A 19,377-nucleotide genomic window follows, 5' to 3' on the forward strand; every position below is an offset into this window, starting at 1 on the left:
GCTGGCGATAGAAAAAAAGATATTTCTCGTCCAGTGTGCAGTAATATGAGACATGAACCGAAAGACACTGAGACGCGCGCGCGCACGTGTGTGTGTGTGTGTGTGTGTGTGTGTGTGTGTGTGTGTGTGTGTGTGTAATCTGCAACACTTCGATAATGAAACAAAGAATCTCTCTATAGTTATCGAGGCATTCTTTATTACCTGGATTAACCAGGAGAGCCAGGTGTGCCATCCGTGCTGCGTCACCCGGGCTCGCTGAGTAGTCCCCAAAGAAGGTATGACGGAATCTATAGGGAAGGATTTTTTATATCATTGCAGATGTTCACTCGAGAGAGAGAGAGAGAGAGAGAGAGAGAGAGAGAGAGAGAGAGAGAGAGAGAGAGAGAGCGAGCGAGAGCGAGAGCACTCTAAAACAGGCTTTAGACTAATTTTGAACTATGCATATGAAAAGAATAGACTTGTATATTGGTAAAATACTGTACAGTCGCCACCCTCCATCATATTATAGTGTAATTGAAAGCTACCCGTGTGTGTGTGGAGGAGAAAAAGGATGGCTAAGAAGGGATACAAAAAAAATTATGGACAGAAGCCACGAACATCAAACTGTAGTGTGATTCAGAGATACGCGAGGGAGATGGCGTAATGGGGCAATGAGGCCTGGGTGACGCTTCCTCCTGTCTCCTATTTCCACAGTTTTCATTCGATACCTGCCTTGCCTCTCCCTTCCTTTGAAGAAATCCCTGCGATCCTCCCTGATTGGGTTAGGTTACCTGGCTGCTGCGGCAAGGTATTTCTCACGACTCTGCCTCATCCACCTTGCCGCCGTGCTCGCCTCCTTATCATCAACGAGAGAGGAGTAATGATAAAGCCACCCTGCCTCCAATAAAATAAATCTCATTAATTTTTTTATTGATTTTAGATGGAAAAGAGGATTGCCTGGACATCTTGCTAGTTCGTGGAATGCAGCTCAGTGCGAGATTAAGGTCACTAATGCTTCCACAGAAATCGTCATGGAGCTTAGATCAGAAACCTGTGTGCTCTCTCTCTCTCTCTCTCTCTCTCTCTCTCTCTCTCTCTCTCTCTCTCTCTCTCTCTCTCTCTCTCTCTCTCTCTCTCTCTCTCTCAATTTCGTGATTCCTTTGACAATTCCACGTTGTCGAGAAATTGAAGTGAAAAGTCGTTGATAATGTTTACTTATTTATTTATTTATTTATTTATTTACTTTTATTTATTTATCATTTTACTGTTCTTATCGTTTTAGACTTTGAAAGAACCTTAGTCTATGGTCGACTCTTGTGCTCAGTAGTGCGTCTTGAATTGGCAGATTAGTAAATGCCGTTTAATTTTGCTCAGCTAGTTAAAAAAAAAAAGTCCATCTGGTTAGAGTTTTGTAACTGTACACGTCTTTCTGTTTTCCCATCCTTCTTTTTTACCAAGGTGAGTCTGTTCTAAGCTTTTTCCTGACACTAGTTCGCGTTTTTATCTCATCTTCGTGGCCTCTCTCTCTCTCTCTCTCTCTCTCTCTCTCTCTCTCTCTCTCTCTCTCTCTCTCTCTCTCTCTCTCTCTCTCTCTCTCTCTCTCTCTCTCTCTCTCTCTCTCTCTCTCTCTCTCGTACCATACATTCTCTCGTCTCAAGTCCTACACACTCCTATTCGTGCCAGTCACCCACCCACCCACCTCCGTCTCCTTTCACCCTCTTCTCTCCACGTCATGTCTTGTCCGCCTGCTCTTAACTCAAAGCCGGAGACGCGACGCTGCTATTTTTAACTCCATCCAATTTTAAGCAAAGAATTTATGGTCTTGGAGAACTCAGGTTGAGGCAAGGTTGTTTATGCACTTCTTCTGTTCATGTTGTGTAATTTTCATATTTTCCTTTTGCCGCCACGAGTCGTAAAATGGAAAGCTGGTGTGAGAGATTAAATGTGTCTGTTCTTTTCTTGTGATGAATCGTTTAGTGTGATTGACTTGGATTTACGTCACTGGGGTTCTTTGGTTCTCTTCCCTCATGACTTATTTACTTATTTTTTGACTGTGTGGTTCGTGGTTTGGGTCCATTATGTCTTACGCCGCTAGCTGCTTTATATTTACTGGCAAACGCATCTATTGCCGCTTGTCTTCTGTTGTGTCCGCTGTTTATTGTTCTCCATGTGCTATACTTGACCATTTAATATTTACCCTTACAGCACCACTCAATTATCACCTCAGTCACTACTTTCACATCTCACATCACCATCATATCACACACACCGACACACACCAGCTTCACCAACACCATTACATTCACCATCTCACCACCACGAGCAATAACAACACCGCTACTACTGAAGCTGCCGGCAGGAACATCATCCTTACCACCAGCGCCACCATTGCTGCCCTCGCTAGCACCACCGGCCTCATCACCATCACTGTGTATCTGCGTCAATTAGCTGATCGATAATGCCACGCAGATGTCACCCTCGCCTCGGGAGGAGCAGCGAGGGGCGTTTGAGACGTGCTGTGGAGGAGGCAAGGGAGGGAGGATTGGTTGTGTAAGAACTATAGATGATATTTCCTTTTGTTCTACGGCACCTGGGGATCTTTAGTCTGATTTGATAAAGAATATGAGGTTTTCTTGTCTTTTTTTACACACACACACACACACACACACACACACACACACACACACACACACACACACACACTACACACCGCGTGTAGTAGTTAGCACGCTCGACTCACATCCGAGAGGGTCCTGATTCGAGTCCCGGAAAGCGGCGAGGCAAATGGACAAGCCTCTTAATGTGTAGCTTCTGTTCACCTAACAGTAAATAGGTACGGGATGTAACTCGAGTTGTGGCCTCGCTTTCTCGGTGTGTGGAATGTGTTGTGGTCTCAGTCCTACCCGAAGATCGGTCTGTGAGCTCTGAGCTCGCTCCGTAATGGGAAGACTGGCTGTAAGACCAGCAGGCGACCGAGGTGAATTACAGGAGAGGCAATGGTGATGATTATTGATTGATTTTGACGCCGCATATCCAATGAAGGGCTCGTGACGGCTTGTTGTTCCAGCCGCCGCCAGCACCTTACTGTAGGCATCCAGTCTTGAGCGCCTCTATGCGTCTGAAACAAAGGAAGAAAAATAGTGTCTGCACTTTACTCTGCCTTCTTCCTTCACGGTGGGTAAGTGGTATGGGAGTTACTACACCCATACCATCAGCTTCTATGGTCTTATGCACTTGTATTTTACTTCGGGTTCGTGTCAAAGTAAATTCAGTGTATGGTCTCCGCCACTCCCTCCTTGCCATACCGACGCCTCGTCTTCCCTGATAACACCGACGACCTCCAGCCACGTAATGCACCTGTTACTCATTGGGGTGTTTATCTAGATGAGACAATGCAGAAGTAAATAGGTGGACAGATGTAGGTGGGTGGTTAGATAGGTCGATAGGTAGGTAGAAAGAAAGGTAAGTAGTAGTAGTAGTATAGTAGAGAGAGAGAGAGAGAGAGAGAGAGAGAGAGAGAGAGAGAGAGAGAGAGAGAGAGAGAGAGAGAGAGAGAGAGAGAGAGAGACAAAAGTAAACAGCATAAGTAAAATGTCAAACACTTTCCATAAAAAAGTATAATATTCTTTTCTGGAAAGCCGTTTTTCTCACAAGAGACCCTTTTGAAGTAGAAGTTTTATTAAAGTCTAATACATTTTATTCGAGTATGAATGTGAGAACAGAACCGAATATGTAATCAGCCATTTTTTTTACCACACACACACACACACACACACACACACACACACACACACACACACACACACACACACACACACACACACACACACACACACACACACACACACACACACACACACACACACACACACACACAACGGCGAGGCAAATGGGCAAGCCTCTTAATGTGTAGCCCCTGTTCACCTAGCAGTAAATAGGTACGGGATGTTACTGGAGGTGTTGTGGCCTCGCTTTCCCGATGTGTGTTGTGTGTTGATGTGGTCTCAGTCCGAAGATCGGTCTATGAGCTCTGAGCTCGCTCCGTAATGGGGAAGACTGGCTGGGTGACCAGCAGACGACCGAAGGTGAATTACACACACAAACAGCCAGCACCTTCATGCATGTGTCCGTGGGAGTGAGGGAGGGCGGGAGGGAGGGAGGCCTTGACGGTAACAATGAAGGCTGCTCGGAGGTTCGGAGATTCGAATTCCGGGCACTCCTTTGTGGTAGCGAGTGTTTGTGTGTGCCCGTGCCTGTCTGCCGCTGTCTGCCTCTGTTTGGCTCTCTTCTCTTCGTGCTTTTCTATTCTCTCTCTCTCTCTCTCTCTCTCTCTCTCTCTCTCTCTCTCTCTCTCTCTCTCTCTCTCTCTCTCTCTCTCTCTCTCTCTCTCTCTCGATCATTCTACGAACAGTATGCGGAGTATGCCAAGGAGAGATTCTGTCACAGATTGCACAAACAGAATTAACAGCCGAACAAAGATGGAGTAGACATGAAAGGGTCTCGCCTCACTAGGGCTGGAATATAAACATTGCGCAGGAGATGAAAGTATTACTCGCTGAGGAGATGAAAAAAAGGACAATTCATTTCGTCCACACACACACACACACACACACACACACACACACACACACACACACACACACACACACACACACACACACACACACCTCTTCCCCACTCACCGCCACCCTGCTTGCTTTGAAATCTGCCATTGTCTCACTTCAAAACATCACTGACAGTAGCAGCTATTGAGCGCCGCCACTCCTCTCCTCGCCAGCCACCCGCGCCACAATGCTCTTCTTTCCCCGACTTTTCATTAATTTCTACCTCTTTCATTCTCTTCGTGACAGATAGAAAATGGCTAAAGACTTGACTTTAGGTGGAGTAGCTGGGTTATTCAAGTCACGAGGTACAGTATACGTGGCCACAAAATGAAATGCTTTCCTTACTCGGCGCCAGGGAAGGATGGAGCCGCCGCTGCGAGACTGACACCCACCTCGTTTCCCTGTGAGAGGACAAGGGGGCGCGGGATGGAGATGGAGTCAGGGGGGGTTGGGTTTGGAGAATTTTAAAGTAGAGGCACAAGACATGGGTTGAAAGACAAGAACTATTACTTTTTTCAAGCTATTTATATATATTTTTTTTACCTAAGCTGCAATGAGGAAACTGAAGCTAAGGTCCGTATTCAGAAACACTTAACTCTCTCACCACGACTATTTTTCAAGGCTACAGTGATGATTAGCGCGATTTTCAAGAGTATTTCTCCAGTTAGTAATGTAGAAATCTTGCCACTAAGCTTCTAGGACCGTAAAAGCACCTTAAAAGAACTAGTGTAAATTTAAATCAAACCTTTTCAAAGAGTGGAGGTGAAGCACAAGAATGTTTCAGAGTACAAGGCTAAACACGAGAAGCTGATGCTAGGAGGAATATTATGCTGAGGAAAGGAGAGCCGATGATTCAAGACACTCTGAGATGTATAAGAAGGAAATAAGTCTTTGGAGAGCAGGACGAGACGTACAATTACCCAGCGATCGAGATGAAAAGAGGAAAGAGTGTTGGTGAATTGTTCCTCTCTGCACTTTTTTTTTATATTTTTTTCTTATTTCTTTGTCATCAAGTTGAGAGAGTCTGTGTGTGTGACTCTTTCCGCTTCTTTCTTCTTTTTTGTATTATTCTTTTCATCAAGGGTGTAGCGGGAAGGAAGTGGGTTAAGCCTCATACGAAGACAGCCAGAGTGGAGAGACAAAAGAGAGCTGGTGTAGATGCAGTTGTGGGAAAGTTCGTTTTGTCCACTGACTCCCGCTACCACCTCTGCCTCGTGTGAGAGAGTATGTAGTGTCGGAGGGGGAGAACGTGTCTGTGTGTGTGTGTGTGTGTGTGTGTGTGGCTTTTTTTCACTGCTGGTAGTGTCTGTGTATCTGTGTGTGTGTGTGTGTGTGTGTGTGTGTGTGTGTGTGTGTGTGTGTGTGTGTGTGTGTGTCACTGTGTGTGTGTGTGTGTGTGTGTGTGTGTGTGTGTGTGTGTGTGTGTGTGTGTGTGTGTGTGTGTGCTGATACAGGCTTTCATGTAAGTACGTTCCTTGAAAAGTCCTGACTATACACAGGTCAGATAAATGTAAATGTTGTGTGTTTACATTGGATTTATTACTCTTCCTTTTTTTGCACCACTACCGTCACCACCATCACCACCAAACACACTCATATAAGATCGAGTTCTCAAACATTTCTATGATTCACCTCCGCTATTTCAAAAGACTCTATTTAAATTTACACGTGTTTTCTAAGGTGTTTTTTTTTCATCGTTCTAGAGGCAGTGACAAAATTTATATATTATTAACCGGAGAAACACTTGAAAATCCTGCTAATCATCTCTTTGGCCTAGAAATATAATCGTGGTGAGAGAGCAAAGCGTTTCTGAATACGGGACAAGTCTCCTATTTTTTACCATCATCCTTTGCGTTACCAACCTTGCAGTCGCCACCTCGAACTACATACAATACATCCACACGTCCCTTGCCGGCAGTAGAAGCTACACGTCTCCCGGCCCCATTGTCCTATGAATCGGCGGCATGAAGAGCAGGGGTAGGAGGGCGTGGTGGTCGGGTGTCTTTTCAATCTTCATTGACGTGCAGAGAGAATGTAAAGAAAGAAGAATTGCATCAATCTTCGTACTGAGAATGGTGCCGGAACTTAGTTTATTGCCAGAAGCGTGGCGATAATACTGGAGTTGAGGGAGGAATGGCGACAGGGGCGGGATGGCAGCGGCAGAGGGAGGCAGCTGAAGGGAAAGAAACCACCGAGAGACAGCTGACGTAGGAAATGAAAGATGTGCAGTTTTCGTGTTGGTCTGATTAGGTCTGCGATGACTAAGTTGGTGGGGATGGTTGAGGTGGCGGTGTTCCGGGCCGCGGCGCCGCCATCTCTGCCCTGCCTACTTACTAATCAGGTTATTCATTGTTTTATAATGTAACAAAGAGCAAACGTATGCATTTATTCGTATTCCCGCTTTGTTCTGCTGAATATATATTAACTCTTAAAAACATTTTCATTTCAGTATTTCTGAAAAGCATACATATTATTATTTTTTTTCACAGAATTCTATCACATATCGTATGCACAACTAATACTTTACTGTTTTCTTTACAGAACTTCCACTCGCGAGATGCCACACTCCAGGAGAATGACGGCCTGCAGCTGGTGAAGGAGATGGCCAGTGACGTGACCAACATGATGAAGTTCAAGGTGGACGCCGTCAACGTGAGTGTCATTGTTGTGTTAGTGCAGTCCCTCCCCAGGTTCCAGGCACAGACCACCACCACCACCACCACTGCGAGGGTTACCACTGTCGCTCACAACTGTACTAATGTCTGAGGGAAAAATGTAATAGCAAACACCTGGTCAACTCCGCTTCCTATAACAGTGTCTGGAGCGCGTGTCTGTCTGTGTCTGTGCCTAGGTGTTTGTGCTTCCTGGCGTTTGTTGATGGTGGGATTAGAACTGAATGTGAGCCTGACTGTATGGCTGAAAACCAAGCATAGAATAAGAAAGTTGGCAGGCTTTGAATTGATGGAGAATATCCTATTGCTCAGGAAATTCAGATCATGAAAGACATATGTATCGTCTCCGCGGCCGCGCCTTCCCAACATACACACACACACACACACACACACACACACACACACACACACACACACACACACACACACACACACACACACACACACACACACACATCAAGGCGGCGGGAGGTGCAGCAGTCTTTCCCCAATTTCCTCGGTGGACACATTATGAAAACTTTATTTTCAAGCGTGCATTTCATTTTCCTGGAAAATTTATTCCTCCTAGGCCGACTACCTGGACTCCTCCTATATGCGGATAGCATCTGTTTACAGTGTGTGTGTGTGTGTGTGTGTGTGTGTGTGTGTGTGTGTGTGTGTGTGTGTGTGTAGGTGGTATGTTTTTAATATGCATACATCTCTCCTCATCGCCATCATTGTCGTCATCAGCAGTAGCTTTGCACCAGTCCAACAGTAGTTACCAAGGCATTATGGAAGCCCTTTGCTCATCCTTACCTGCGCATCGTCTGTTTCGCCTCATATGAGTGAATTTCTTATCTACCGTTTCTGCATCTCTGTAACGAAGCTCGTGGTTTCATATCAGGATACTATTTCAATCTGACACAGAGTGAGAGAGTTGCACTTCATAATGGTTAGTCAGTATTTGCTTCCATTCCAACCATGAAATAACAAGTGCAAGTGTTCGCAGACTTACTGTGTGCATTTCATTTGCTGCATTTCTTTCGTATATTGAGGATAAAAGTTTTTTGTTCCCAAGTGTACATCCTACCAAAGCAACAATTAAAAGTCTGCGGAAGCAAATTGAAGTAGACGCAGCAACAAAAAATACAATTTGCTCTTAAAAGGTCATGTAAGTAGCTGTTATTGAATCGTTAGTGCTGAACCTCTTCAGTACCATGACGCGTTTCCATATTTATTTTGTTTACTATGTAGAGAATTTATACAGCTTCAAAAACTTATATAGGGGATTAAAACAGTGAAGACTGGCCATTAATCTTTTAACTTCCATAGACCCTTCCTAATGTCAATACTCATGAAAAATACGTCCCAGTACTGAAGGGCTTAATACCTCGGCTTGGCGGCAATTACTTGACATCACCAGGGAATCTCATCCACGAGCATGTCTTTTTAATGATTCTTACAGGAAAATTTAGCAGTCAGCTGTAATAACTACACAATATTGCGGGGATAAAAGTCAAGTAAAGTTTGGAAGTAACGTGTCCAGCTACATTCCTGCTAATTCTGCTCCGATGCAAATAAATCCGTTGTTGCGTGTATGCTCTCCAGTATTAGCCTGCACTGAGTACTGGCCACTCATTGGGAGAGAATCATTGCAAGTCATTTGTCGGCATTGTCGCGGTGACTGGCGGAGAGCTGGAAATAATGTGTTAATCTTTGCTCTGACACTTGTGAGCTTCACCTCCACTATTTCAAAAAGGCATTATCTAAATTGACACGAGTTTTTTAAGGCGTTTTAATGGTTTTAGAGTCAGAGTGACAAGATGTCTGCATTGTTTACTGAAGAAACACTCTTGAAAACCCCGCTAATCATCTCTGCGGCCTTGGAAAATAATCGTGGTGAGAGAGCAAAGCGTTTCTGAATACGAACCTGTGGCTGTTGAGTCACTGGTGTTGATAGAGAGACAAATAGTATAACACAAAGAAGAGAGAGACGTGTAGTTATCCGGTCAGCATGAGACTTGTTCTTGTCCAGGCATTATCTGTGGAGTGAGGACGCACGAAATAAATAAAACCGCGAGAGACCAGGATTTGCATGGGAAAGCCTTACTGTTCCAGCTTTTTTGTATTCATTTGTTGGCTATTATTTGTAGTTCCAGCAAATAGCACAGTCTCACCTAAGTGTCTCCCCGTCAAGTCACGCCAGAGAAAGTCCAGTGTGAGGAAGGAAACGCTCTCCCTGTAATATTGACTCAACGAATTCTTATCCCTAAGAAAATATTGGGCATAGGAAGGTGGCGAGAGAGAGAGAGAGAGAGAGAGAGAGAGAGTGAGAGTGTGAGATTGAGAGTGAGAGTGAGAATTAAAAGAAGTACATACCAACTGCAGTTACTTTTAATAGTCTCTCTCTCTCTCTCTCTCTCTCTCTCTCTCTCTCTCTCTCTCTCTCTCTCTCTCTCTCTCTCTCTCCATCATCTCTTTACCTTCCGCTGCTGATCCTCCTTGAACCAGCGACCCAGCTCAGCGACAGAGTGAGTCCCGCCACCCTGGAGACCGCCACCGGACAGCCTGCCTGGAAATGGTTGCCTCTGGGTCCGACAAGAGACCCAATGCAATTTAAGAGTCGCGCCAAAGGTCACCTCGGATTGTAGAACATGTGAATGTGGTACGAACGTGTAGTGGGAAGCTAGATTTGCTGAGTCTTCTCGGGTCTCTTCCTCCTGCACTACTTTGAGGAATGTAGATGTAGGTGGCGGGGTTTGCGTCTTTGTTGTCTCGAGTGTTGGATTCCTCAGGTGGTTATTGGTTTGTTGTTTCATAGCGAGTGATGTCTGTGTACTGCGTCGCCCTATGTGCCTTGAAAGACTGTGTGGTATGGTGCTCTAGGTTCCTCAGGCTCCTTAGCACGGTGATGCCTCTGGTAATCTCTGGTAAACTCTGGAACTCAATACCTGCTTCTGTATTTCCAATTTCCTATGAGGGAGGTTTTGAGACATTTATTCCCTTTTTTTGGCTAACTCTCTCGGACCTGCAAGGGGATTTGCAAGTAATTGGTCCTTTTTTTTTCGTTTAATGTTGCTCTTGGCCAGTTTTCCACTCTTACATAGAGAAAAAAAAAATCTGTCTTGAGTAGGCTCCAGTGACTGGTGTTAACTTCAGCTTCGCTCGGGAAAGGCATAGATTCTTGCCCCCACTATGACTTCCCTGGTGATGGTGATGGTGATGGTGATGGCAGTACCTGCATTGTTTCTAACATTGAATTGGATGGTAATGATCGGAATGGAAATGTTAATATGTTTAGAAGGCCACATTTATATTTGCATTATCTCCTGGTAAATAGATTAGGCGTCTGAGGAAGTATGTCTTTTATGCGTGTCTGTGTTCCCTCTCTCCGCGTTGATCATATTACTTCCGCCTCGCCGTCCTTCTCGCGGGGTTCTTTTTCTCGTAATGTCAAAGGACGCCGCAGCTTTGTGTCGCGGAGGCCCCGTGAAGGCGAAGTCGGTGTGTCCCGCCGGCAAGCCTGTGCTGAATGCAAATCAGTTGAAGGAAGGTTTGCTGTGGAGACAAAATAAAAAGCATGTGATTTCATACTCCACGTAAAAAAGCCTTCCCATGCACACCTACTGAAATGTAGGCATCATCTCTCTCTCTCTCTCTCTCTCTCTCTCTCTCTCTCTCTCTCTCTCTCTCTCTCTCTCTCTGGCCCGTATTCAGAAACGCTTTCCCCTTTCACTACGTCAATTTTTCAAGGCCAAAGAGACAACTAGCCTGGTTTTCAGGACAGTTTTTCTTTTAATAAGCTAGAAATCTTGCCAATCTATCACCAGAACAATAAAAATATTCTTAAAAACACGAATATCATCAACTGGAGCCTTTTGAAAGCACTGATGGTGAGAGAGCAAAGCGTTTCAGAATACGGGCCCCTCTCTCTCTCTCTCTCTCTCTCTCTCTCTCTCTCTCTCTCTCTCTCTCTCTCTCTCTCTCTCTCTCTCTCTCTCTCTCTCTCTCTCTCTCTCTCTCTCTCTCTCTCTCTCTCTCTCTCAATCCTACCAATAATCCAATTCCTTGTAATTTGTTCAGCCGCTAGTCAGGTATTTTGTGGGAACGTAATGAGTGTGTGTGTCTGTGTCTGTGTTTGTCTGGCTTATGTCTTTGTTCTCTTCCATAGCGCATCATGAACGTGGCGGAGGAGGCGTCACTCGATAAGTACAAGCAGGATGAGGCAGTGGACTATTTCAACGCCAAGAGACTCAATCCCTCGCCAGACATCCCACAGGAGGCGATTGATGATAAGAACTACAGGAATTTGTCGCTGCTTTCAAACAGTCACTTCGACGGCATACCCATTAACGAGAGTGTGTCGTCCGTCCATGTCCCCACCAACGTGTACGCTAAAGGTAAGTGTGGCCAGTGTTCTTAGTTATGCTGTCTTGTTTCCCTACGTTGTGTAGTTCCTCGGCTCCTTCATCGCGACTACATTGCTTCTGGTTATGCTCTTGTTCTTTGGCCCATATTCACCAACGTGTACGCTAAAGGTGAGTCTGGCCAACGTTCTTCGTTACCACCGTCTTGTCTCCCTACGTTGTGTGGTTCCTCGACTCCCCCATCTGGTTATGCTCTTGTTCTTTGGCACATATTTTGAAGCACTTCTGCGCCTCACAGCACGTTCACTATTTTCAAAGGGGTCTAGTTGAAGTTACACAGATTTTTAAGTGTTTCTGTATTTCTAGTGCCACGTAAACAATGTTTCTGCATTACCAACAGGATAAATTCTCTTTAGATCTCGGTCAAATTTTTTTTTTTTTTGTAGCCCTTGAAATTGGTCGCCGCGGGAGAGGGAAGTGTTTCTGAATATGGTTGTTTGTCTTATTTTTTTTTATGTAAGGGGAAAAGCGACCAAGTATACGTGCAGTACAGTACACGACCAGTAAAGCCGCCGTCGTGAGCAGGGAAGAACACACCAGTGACCTGCTCACTCCACTCCCGCTCTCTCTGTATCGTCTCTTGCCTCCCTCGCCCAGCCTTCCATTTTACATTTCCGACCTTGCCTCATTTTTCACCCCGCCAACATCCGCCCTGTCTTCACGCCCCCATCCTGCTCCCCCAGCAGAAAACACTTACCTCTGCATTAGCGGTCCCTCCCAGCAAGCGGCGGCACCCACACACCATAACGAGAACCCTTAACGGTCTCACTTTATGCCCCTAAAGGACTATTACAATGTGGCGTGGGCCGTCGCACCTCTCGTCACCATCACCCGCAGACCAGCTTTAGGAGAGGCGGGGGATTGTAGCTTAGCGGGGCGAGTCAGGGGGACGACGCCTCTAAGTGACAGCCAGTGGTGAATGACGCGTTCACGTGATGAAGCGAGGAAGGCACACGGAGAAATGAGCTATTTTGGTGGGTTTTTGTCCCTCTCCCTCCTTTATTTTTTCTTGTAACTGGTGTTCATTTCTTAGTTCTTTGTAGTGTTCTTTTTTCTCTATCAATTTGCCTTGAATTACCCAGTATTGTCGCCACCTTCTCTGTTATGTCATCTGTGCTTCTGTCAACCTTTCATTTCTTTTCGTATCCGCTTGATTTTAATTTTTCCTGTCCTGTGTTTACTCGCTCTACCCACCGTGAACTGCTGGAGGCTCTGACTTACTTGTCGTCGTCTACACTACAGTTATAACTCAAGTTTCCAAGGCTGTCACTACATTCCGCTCACTTTTCCTATCACATCATCATTTTGCTTTCACTCCACGATAGCAACATTACTCTTGCTCACAATTTTTACCCAAAGTCTCTCTCCCTCCCCACTCCCGCCCCCTGTACCTTGCCGTCACTTTTTTTCCATCTCCAGAAGAGGAAATAAGTAGTGCGCCTGTAAGCTGGGGAGGCGCTGGAGGTGGTGGTAGGACGGGTGCTGCTGAGGCTACTAAGAGAACAGGGCCTGCAGGAATGTGTAGGATGCAGACACCGAAAAATTACCGTCTCCTCGGAGGTGGTGGAGGTCGAGATGACAGTGTAGTCGAGTGTGTCTCAAAGATGAGTTGCAGTTCTTAATTACAAGTGAAGTGAGATGCGCGGAGTGAAATTAGAGTTTGCGAGTAGTGAACGAGGATGACATGTTACATATTCGTGTCTCTCCGCCTGCACACAAAGCCCTGCAAGCCGCCCTCGCCCTGCCCGCGGCCAGCACAAGGAAGCTCTGCCGTCAGAATATACGCAGTACCGCAGAGGCAGACAGGAAAACGTATCTTTGGGATCCTATTTATTTCCTCGCATGATAACGAGGATACGGTCTTCACTTTGCTCCTTATGATGTTGTGCAGTGGTTATTTTACATTATATAATTTATATATTTACTTTTTTATGGCTAAACCCCTTTGGTACCATGACGCGTTTCCATATTCATTCTGCTTACTTACTGGTGATTCTATACAGCTTCAGAAACTTATGTGGGGGGTTCAAATAGTGAAGACTGTGACCATTAATCTTCTGACCTCCATAGACCCTTCCTAATGTCAATAAAATAGTCTAATCATATACAAAATTCAAGGTAAAAATGTGTCCCAGTACTGAAGGGATTAAAGATATTCAACGTAAATTTTTACTCCCGATTATCATGAGAAATCGTTTAGAAAATGTACACATGCATTGTTGCCACAGGTTCATCAAGTCGAAAGAAAGTTTTTAGATTCATTACCACGGGATTGCAAGGAAGGCTCTGTGTGCCTTTCTCTGTCACAGCCTTGATTCACACGTCACGGGGGACGAGTCTGTGAGAAGTGACGGTGTGATTACAACCCACTTGGCGTGTGACGGGTGACAGAGTGGGGAAGAGTAATATTGTGGGTACCTGCCTCACACACACACACACACACACACACACACACACACACACACACACACACACACACACACACACACACACACACACACACACACACACACACACATACACGCACGCACGCACGCACTCAACGCGGCAACAGGAAGGCACCAGCAGCAGCAGTAGTAGAGTATCGATCAGCGGTGCCCGAGTTGCTGAAGACACACAATGACTCCCACCACCAGCCTCCCTGAATTTCGTCCACCTTTTGATGTTCAGAAACTTTTCAAGAACGCGAGGGAGCAATCAAAGGTTTCCCTTCTGAGTATGAATATGAAATTGAGGACGTGGCCTCTGCTACAGCTCTCACAGACATGAGGCGAATTAAGAGGGAACGGTGGGAAGGGAGAGCAGCTGTTGTGAGAAAGAAGGACGAAATTAGAGAGTCGTCTTGGATAGAGAGGACAAAAGAGGAAAGGCGTGACTCAAATTAGCGCACCAAAAGGAAAGGAAAAATCCGTCGTGGGATCAAGAAAGAAGGCAAAATGAATGAGAGAAAAATGTAATGTCGAAAATAATATATTTTTTTTGGCTGAAAATTGAAATAAGTTGGAATGGAAACTTTAAGAATAATCGTGAATAACACTGAGACGGAAACACCGCCCCCTTACATCCACAGCTCTGGCAGGGTTGTAGGGAAGGATGGGGAGAGGGACGTGGTACAGCTGCTCTGCTCGCCACCTGAGGCCGCCCAAGGACACCCCTGTAAGAGACGGACATAGAGATTGTATTTTCTTGCCGTTCTTCTTTTTGTTGCCTTTGCGTCCTTCCTTTAACCTTTTCAGAACTGGAACATATTTTTACCATGAGATTTGGGTGTGATTATTTTTATTTACATTACCAAGGATTTACAGAGGTCAGAAGGTTGATGACCACAGTCTTCACTATTTTAATCCACAAATAAATTTCTGAAGCTGTACAAAATCACCAATAGTAAGCAGAATGAATATAAAAAAAAAAAATGCGTCATGGTACTGAAGGAGGTTAATGCTCGGCAGTGTTCACAAAAGTTGCTTACTTGTGTTGCTGTTCTGGAAACTGATTCTTGTCCTCGATATGAGCAAGCACAGCACACGTATAGCCACTTTCTCTGATGACAAAAAAAAATCATATAAGATTTGCAAAACGCTGCTCATTTTAAGAGAGAAATCGATTTCAAATAAGTCACTTTGGGTACCGAGATCCGAACCGAAGAAAATATGAAAGGAGAAGGATGGCTTTCAAAATTTACCAGACCAGTGAAGGGAAAAGAGATGGCCAGAAGAGGAGAGAGGGTGTACGAGAAGGCTTTGCATAGCGGGACTGCATGAGTGGGAGGGGAATATGTAAGCAGTGCAGGTAATCAGGTAGCAAGCACAGAAGAGCCGTAACCATGAAGTAACAACGTGAACTAGGAAGAAAAGTATTCCCACGTGTCCAAATGTTATATTCTGTATGAATGAAGCCCAGGGTGCGAAATGAGGTGATGGCATTGCGGACGTGTTTAGTACTGTATGAGGAAGACTTGGTAGGTGAGAGAAGAGAAATATTAACCCCTTCAGTGCTATGACGAGTTTTCATATTCATTCTGCTTACTATTTAGTGATTTTATGAAACTTCAGAAACTCATCTGGAGATTAAGATAGTGAAGACTCTGGCCATTAATCTTCTGACCTCCATAGACCCTTTCTAATATAAACAAAGTCGTCTAATCCTACCAAAACTCATGGCAGAAATGCATCACAGTACTGAAGGGGTTAAAGTGATAGCGGCAGCGTCCTGTTGAAAAGAGCTTGGCAGGACTGTGGGAGGGAAGCGCCATGTGAGACTGGTGTGTGTAGAAACAAGCGTGTCATCGAGCTCACTGTGTTGCATAAGGAGCTGATTCTCTCCCGTCCTTAAATGAATCCTTACACAACCCGCGCCTCCCTCTCTGCCACTTTTTGCCACCTTCCTGCCGCCTCAGCCACAGACACAGCCACAGCCACAGCCACAGCCACAGCCACAGCCAACCCCTACCCACCATTCCTTCCCGGCACGGAGTCTGATAAATGAAAATGCCCCTTTTTATTTGTTCGCCTCTAAGTTCCAAACAATAATCTGCGACTTCAGTAACTTTTCTGCTGCAACTTTTTTCGTACCGATTTTGTCCGAGATTAGAGAAGCATTCTCTCTCTCTCTCTCTCTCTCTCTCTCTCTCTCTCTCTCTCTCTCTCTCTCTCTCTCTCTCTCTCTCTCTCTCTCTCTCTCTATCTATCTATCTATCTATCTATCTATCTATGAAATGGATTTTCAGTGAGGTATCTAAACTCTTTGTAATACTTTGAAGATGGTAATGCTCCAGATACTTGACGAATCATTACCTTCATTTAGAAAAGTCTACGTCGCATTGCTTGTAGAGCCTGAACGAAGCCTGAACAGTGCCACTGAGCTTCAAGTCTTTCGAGAACACTCTCGTTGACCTTCCTCTCTCACTGACCCTGCCTGTTGATTCTGGACTGATGCAAACCATTGACTGAAACAGCTCAGCATTCTGTAAGGAGGCATTCCAGAGAGAGAGAGAGAGAGAGAGAGAGAGAGAGAGAGAGAGAGAGAGAGAGAGAGAGAGAGAGAATGACTAAATAAAATTGTTTGGGAGTCTGATAACGATTACAAGGCAACGCTCGCCTCGCATCCACGGCTGGAGGGCAGAGCCGAGCAACAACCGCCCACCTCTCTCTCTCTGCAAGGCAACACTGAAGAGCAGGAACATGTCCCACCCTAATGTACACACGACTGCATACTCAGCCCCGTGTGTGTGTGCGTGTGTGTGTGTGTGTGTGTGTGTGTGTGTGTGTGTGTGTGTGTGTGTGTGTGTGTGTGTGTGTGTGTGTTGACCGTCGCTCTATCAGGTAGCGAGACAACACAAGGCTTTATTTATTTTGTTCCCATTCAGTGGAGCTGCGCATGGCTAGACGTAGGTTGTGTACGTTCGGGGGAAGGAAAACAGACAGACGGGGGAAATTTAAACATTTATGATGCCGGCCGAGGGACACCTGTCGACGAGGCGCTGCTGGCGGGAAAAGAAAGGGAGGAAAAAAAAGTATAGGGGAAGAGAAAGAATCTATCAGTCCCAGCAGTATGTCTCTTCTCTCTCTCTCTCTCTCTCTCTCTCTCTCTCTCTCTCTCTCTCTCTCTCTCTCTCTCTCTCTCTCTCTTTTCATTCCCTCTCCCTCCTTTCCTCCTCGTCCCGATCTTCTTCAGTAGTTTCTATAAATTTTCCTCTTCACTTGTCCTGTGTTAAGGGGAGGGGAAGGTTTCTTTGGGATGGAGGGTGGGGGGTTAGGTGGAGGTTTCTTATCAGCAGTGTGGTGGTCCAGCAGGCTCGCCTCCGCCGCCGCCGCCGCCGCCACCGCCGTCTGGGGTTTGCCACGCAGCCTTGATAATCGATGCTGTTGCGACATTTTACGATGACCAGGTAATTAGGTTTTCACGCCGTTAAAGACGATGGCAGTAAGCTTTCCCTTCCCTCCCTTTCTCTGCCTTTCATGCTTGCATCTCTCCTCCTCCTCCTCCTCCTCCTCCTCCTCCTCCTCCTCCTCCTCCTCCTCCTCCTCCTCCTCCTCCTCCTCCTCCTCCTCCTCCTCCTCCTCCTGTCTGTCTGTCTGTTTATCTATCTATCCAGCTGTCTCTTTTTGTCTCTCTGCCTGTCTTTGTGTGTGCTTGTCCGCCCTATTGTCCATGTGTCTCTTCTCACTGTCTCCGATTCTCTCTCTCTCTCTCTCTCTCTCTCTCTCTCTCTCTCTCTCTCTCTCTCTCTCTCTCTCTCTCTCTCTCTCTCTCTCTCTCTCTCTCTCTCTCTCTCTCTCTCTCTCTCTCTCTCTCTCTCTCTTATCCGCCCTTGTTTCCTTTTGGCCTTCCTTCCTTTCTTCCTTCTCTCCCACATCCGTCATTTCCGTGAGCCTCAAAGGACCCCTACCACTACCACCACCACCACCACAACCACCTCCTCCTCCTCCCACCAGTGTTCGCCTGGCTCCCTCACTCAGCTCTCCCCGCGGCTTAATCACGCACCTGTCTTGCTGGCTTACTTCCCTTTCCTTCCTTTTCATCTGGTAACATGATACAATTTCTCTATCTTTACAACTCGGGCCCACTCACTCCACTCGGTCATGATTCACTACTCGTGTTTGTGCTGGGTATTTATCACGTCGTTGCACAGTTAACAGTTGCTTTCTTTTTTTCTATTACACATTTTACATTGCTCTAATCTTCATCCGTACTCATGTGTCGTTGGTTTCTATTGCTCACTCCTGTCCGTGTTCGTGTTTGTGACCTTTACCTCACGCACGAGACTCAGAGAAGCGCGATGTTTATTTTCTGTGTATTAGAGAAAGTTTCCGTTTTAATTAATTGGATGATCCTAGGTAACGACATAGAGAGAGAGAGAGAGAAAGAGAGAGAGAGAGAGAGAGAGAGAGAGAGAGAGAGAGAGAGAGAGAGAGAGAGAGAGAGAGAGAGAGGGGGGACGAGGTTTTGTTGGCGCTGGTAATTTGTTTATAGTGGTATCTTTTTACGTTATTCCTCTGTGTTCCCACCCTCAAGTCACATTCACAGCTTGGGTTAATGACTTCAGGGCGTTTTGAAGCTCTGTCTAGTGGAGTACTGCGTGGAATTGTCAGTTCTCATTAAACACAGTATTTTTTTTATATTTTCCTTGTCAAATTCCAATCTACAGGTAAAGAATTTGGATTTTCAGTATATTGTGAGATCTGTGACATATATATGCTTTTCTGGTACTAACACGTTACTAATGAATGACTTTACTGGGCCATACGCGAGAGTGGATGTGTCAAGTTTAGTTTTCCGTGAGACAAGCTATAGTTTTTATATTTACTCTCCCTGTCAGACTCATCCCCAACGAAATGTACACCGTTAAATGAATCGTCTGCTTTGGACACTCTCAAGGCTCGTGGCTGAAATAAGTTGATGGATTATAGCGAGCGTTGTTCACGAAAAAAAAAAAAGAAGGGAGGGAGGGAGAGGGAACGTCGCTTTGAGAAAATTTATCCTGGTACAATAGGCAGCTGGGTGAAGCACACACACACACACACACACACACACACACACACACACACACACAGAGAGAGAGAACCAAACGAAGCACCGGCCGTCGCCTTGTTTGTATACAAGGATCGTACGCTGGCTGGTTGGCTCTTGCCAAGATCAGGTACTGTGCCAGTACTTGGCGATGCTGCTCACAAACCTGCAACTTTACAAACCTGTGAAAAGTGCACGCATGGTTTG

The 19,377-nt window shown here is 45.7% G+C and overlaps 1 protein-coding gene across 26 annotated transcripts in view; it reads left to right on the plus strand.

The window, feature by feature from the left end:
* Window positions 1–19,377, plus strand: part of LOC123503954 (voltage-dependent calcium channel subunit alpha-2/delta-3-like) — a 190,529-nt gene that overhangs the window by 95,000 nt on the left and 76,152 nt on the right. For all 26 annotated transcript variants that reach the window (XM_045254080.1, XM_045254082.1, XM_045254090.1 and 23 more), the window contains exons 3-4: window positions 7,125–7,235; window positions 11,406–11,634. In XM_045254080.1, coding sequence (XP_045110015.1) covers window positions 7,125–7,235; window positions 11,406–11,634 — 340 coding nt within the window. The remainder of the gene's footprint in view (window positions 1–7,124; window positions 7,236–11,405; window positions 11,635–19,377) is intronic.

The sequence above is a fragment of the Portunus trituberculatus genome, chromosome 15 (assembly GCF_017591435.1).
Source record: "Portunus trituberculatus isolate SZX2019 chromosome 15, ASM1759143v1, whole genome shotgun sequence".
Taxonomy (NCBI): domain Eukaryota; kingdom Metazoa; phylum Arthropoda; class Malacostraca; order Decapoda; family Portunidae; genus Portunus; species Portunus trituberculatus.